This window comes from Miscanthus floridulus, chromosome 18 (genome assembly GCF_019320115.1).
Source record: "Miscanthus floridulus cultivar M001 chromosome 18, ASM1932011v1, whole genome shotgun sequence".
Taxonomy (NCBI): domain Eukaryota; kingdom Viridiplantae; phylum Streptophyta; class Magnoliopsida; order Poales; family Poaceae; genus Miscanthus; species Miscanthus floridulus.
In genome coordinates, this window is record NC_089597.1 from 44823061 (window position 1) to 44827499 (window position 4439).

The following is a 4439-nucleotide window of genomic DNA, read 5'->3' on the forward strand; positions in this document are numbered from 1 at the left end:
GCCGACGTCCACATTTGGGGCACGATGGCCCACACATCCACAATTCCGGCACGAAGGCCGTCAACACATAAATGGCGCGATGGCCGACAACCAGAACGGGACGGTTCGTATACCTTGGGCGTTGGCGGGACGTGCACGCGGAGAAGAAGACGCCGACAACGGGACAGAACGTGGCGACGGAGGCACCTCCTCCCCTTCTTTCTCCTTCTCCTCCCCTTCCCCTTCTTCTTCTCCTTCTTCTTCCTCCCTCCTCCTTCCTCCACCTACCTCCTCCTTCTCTGCTCCCTGACCAGCGCCAGGGGCTGGGCTCCACACAGACAGACGGATGGACAGGGGCCAGCGGCTTGCCTCGGGGCTGGGGAGGGGGCGCGCTGGCCGGACGGGCCCCGACGCGCAGGGACAGGGGCGCGCCGGTGGGGCCGCGCCGCCGTCTCGAGCTATGGGGGCGCACCGGCGGGGCCTGCGGGGCTGCGGGGGCGCGCGGCGCGGGGGCTGCGGGGGCTGCGGGGGCGCGCGGCGCGGGGGCTCGCGGGGCTGCGGGGGGGGCGCCGGCGAGCCGCGATGCCGTCTCGGGCTACGGGGGGGCGCACCGCGGGGCCTGGGGGTGCTGGGGCTCGCGGCTCGTGGGGGTTGGGGGGTGGGAGGGGGCGCGGGGCGGGGCCTGAAGTCGTTCGGGCTGCGGGAGAGCGCCGACCGGCGGGCCTGGGGGGGCGCGCGCGAGGGGTCTGCGGGCTACTGCGGGGCGGCGCTGGGGACGGGGGCTCGGTGGCGCGCGGCGCTGCGGGGGCTGCGGGGGCGCGCGGCGAGGGCTGTGGAGACGCAGTGGCGCTGGGCCGGCGAGCGCTGTGGGGGCGCGCGGCGAGCGGCAGCGGCAGAGGGAGCTGGCGGCGGCGGGGTAGCGCACGGGCGGGGCGGGCTGGCCGGTTTGGGGTGGGGTGGCCGGTTAGGTTTAGATAAGGCCTGTTGGGCCTTTTTTTTTTTAAGTCTTCCCCGAGTGTCCCCTGTCCTGGCACTCGGGAAAGAGCCTCTTCCCCGAGTGCTAGGGAAGGCACTCGGGGAAGAATTTTTGTTTTTTTTGTTTTTTTTACCTCATTTTTTTTGTGAGGCCTTCCCACATTGTTTAAAACTGCATGTTCATATTTGGGACAATTTTGACTTATTTTGTTATATTTCGTTAGTTTTTTTCGTTTCGTTGAATTTTTTTGCATACTTCGAATTTGAACTGCAGGTGCATGAAATAATGGAATTTGGTGATTCAAAAAATTATATTAATGATATTTGGTGTATGTTGATGCCTTATCCAGGAACTCGCATGAAATGTCGACCATCTTGTTGACGTAACATGACGAACAACTTGTGGGAAAAGTGTATTTAAATTATATAAAATCCGAACGAAGTCCGAAAATCACGAAACTTGTCTGGGCGTCGTGTTATCGCATGTAGAGGCTATGATAAAAAATCGAGAAGGTTTCGGCGAAGTTGCAACGTCGGATGCCTAAAACCCAGACATCTCCGCATGTGATCTCCACAAGATCACATGCGGAGATGTCTGGGTTTTAGGCATCCGACGTTGCAACTTCGCCGAAACCTTCTCGATTTTTATCATAGCCTCTACATGCGATAACACGACGCCCAGACAAGTTTCGTGATTTTCGGACTTCGTTCGGATTTTATATAATTTAAATACACTTTTCCCACAAGTTGTTCGTCATGTTACGTCAACAAGATGGTCGACATTTCATGCGAGTTCCTGGATAAGGCATCAACATACACCAAATATCATTAATATAATTTTTTGAATCACCAAATTCCATTATTTCATACACCTGCAGTTCAAATTCGAAGTATGCAAAAAAATTCAACGAAACGAAAAAAACTAACGAAATATAACAAAATAAGTCAAAATTGTCCCAAATATGAACATGCAGTTTTAAACAATGTGGGAAGGCCTCACAAAAAAAATGAGGTAAAAAAAACAAAAAAAACAAAAATTCTTCCCCGAGTGCCTTCCCTAGCACTCGGGGAAGAGGCTCTTTCCCGAGTGCCAGGACAGGGCACTCGGGGAAGGAAGCCTCTTCCCCGAGTGCCCTGTTCTGACACTCGGGAAAGGGCCTCTTCCCCGAGTGCCAGGGAAGGCACTCGGGGAAGAATTTTTGTTTTTTTTAAGTTTTAACGGCGTGGGCGGGGTGAACCGTCAAGTAGCATGTTTCTTTGCCGAGTGCCGATCTTCCCCGAGTGTTGCACTCAGGGAAGAGTGCCTTTGCCGAGTGCTGCTCTTTACCGAGTGCCAGGTTCTCTGCGGCACTCGGGAAAGCCTCTCTTCCCCGAGTGCAATTCTTCTCCGAGTGCAACACTCGGGGAAGATCCTCTTTCCCGAGTGTCCGGTTTTTGGCACTCGGGGAAGCCAGAGACACTCGGGGAATTTTGTCTCTCCCGTAGTGGTGGCGACTGAGTTCAAATATTTGTCTCCATTACCGATATACTATTCGCTCAGCTTAAAGATTATCCGTGTCCGACATGATGACCGGAGTCTCATTGTAAAGTCTCTCAAATAATCAAGCTCATCTCGCGACCGACGAGGCCGAGAGCACATACTTCCTAACCGATGAGGTTCGACATGTTTCTCTCCTTAACGACAAGGCTTGGAGATCATCATAATTCTGCGACCGACGAGGCTAGACCATTTTTTTTGTTTGTGACCGACGAGGCCGAACGTACACTAGACTTTACCGTGAATTCGGTGACCGATGAGGCCAGATATTTCTCAGCAAAGACTGACGAGGCTATGGGGCATATTATATGGCTATTATTGGTGCCAAATTATACTTGGAGAATATTCATGCAAAATTCAAGACGACGATCATTTGCGCAGCTTAATCGGAGGTTTTCCACGGTCCCACACCGTGGATGTAATTAACCGGCGGCCTCACGAGTCCCCGGGAACCAAGAATTTTTCAATCGATGGTCGCATGTTTAGTCAGATGTATTAGGCTCGATTCAATGAAATTTCAGTGGGACGTGCACTTTGTAATTCTCAAATAAATTAATAAAGATCTGAATTCCTTGAATTCTTGTTGTCCCTTTTACTATTTATTTTGTATACGTATGTATACTGGCATGCCTGTGCATATTATTCATTTACCTACGCATTAAGACCTATCTCCCCAGTTGGGAGTGGTTTCCTTTTGGCAAAACAGATGAAATGTTTGATTGGCATTGTCTGAATTCTGATTGCCATAAACTCATGATAGATTTCAATTTTCAGATTTTCAGTATGCCGGAAAGAATTTTGTGCAACTACTTTTCAAGTTCAAGTGGCTCAACTCCACATACTTTTCAAGTTATTAGTATGTATGGCTTCTTTTAACCTAAGGAACTCCTCTAATTTTGATGTGGACAAACTTGTGAGGCTTGCTGAAATTTATGCCAAAGATTTTGATATTGGTGACCTTACTGTTTTGCCAAATCAACTTAGACAATTCATCAACCGTGCTAGAAGAACTCCAGAATTTCTTGGATGCACTCAACTTGGAAATGTTGCTGAAATTATGGTCAAAACTAATATGAACACATCTTATAAATTGGTTCATGGTCTCATTGAGCTAACCTTGATACTACCCGTGGCAACAGCTTCAGTGGAGACGATATTTTCAGCCATATCCATTACAAAGACAGATCTGCATAGTAAAATGGGTGATGAATGGCTCAATGACTCATGATATGCCATAATGAGATGGAGATATTTAGAAAGATCAAAAAGCGGTTTCAAGAGATGAAAAACCATCATACGTTATTGCCTAAAAATTAGTGGTACACTCTATTCTCTTCTAAATTCATAATTTGGACGTCCATATATGTTTGACTAATCAATTATGTCTATTTGTGTAGATTTCTTATTCGTATGAATAATGGGTGTCAACGTCACGCGTCGTCTATTAGTTTCGTAATTTGGCCTTTCAGTATGGATAAACTACATCCTTCATTTTTCATGATGTATTTTGTGTGTTTTCATCGTTCATCGATGTTTTCAATATAAGACTACTTCAAACTAATAAACTACATCCTTCATTTTTCATGATGTATTTTGTGTGTTTTCATCGTTCATCGATGCTTTCAATATAAGACTACTTCAAACTATTATATTTGTCTATTGTGAGGTGTCATAGTAGAGCTAAGTTGTTGTAGCGCTTTTGTTTAGCCTCTCCTACAAATTTTCCTGGATCCATCCCTGGCGGTGAGCATCGGGGTTGTTCGTTGGAGGTTTGTATATGGGTCTCTAGTGGCTCCAACACTCAAAACACGCAAGGGACACATATCGATTTATCCTGGTTCGGGCTTCTGAGCCCCACGTCCAATAGTATGGTATTCTTCGTGTTAGGAATACCCAATTGGCGATTACAACAAAGGAATTAAGAGAGATTGGTAGGGGATTGCGTGGT

General features: G+C 48.3%; 1 protein-coding gene across 1 annotated transcript; it reads left to right on the forward strand.

Moving 5' to 3' along the window:
- Window positions 1-325: 325 nt before the first annotated feature.
- Window positions 326-3348, forward strand: LOC136523737 (uncharacterized). Its single transcript, XM_066517315.1, has 2 exons — window positions 326-923; window positions 3266-3348. Exons 1-2 carry the CDS (start codon window positions 326-328, stop codon window positions 3346-3348), a joined length of 681 nt encoding a protein of 226 aa, XP_066373412.1.
- The last annotated feature ends 1091 nt before the right edge of the window (window positions 3349-4439 follow it).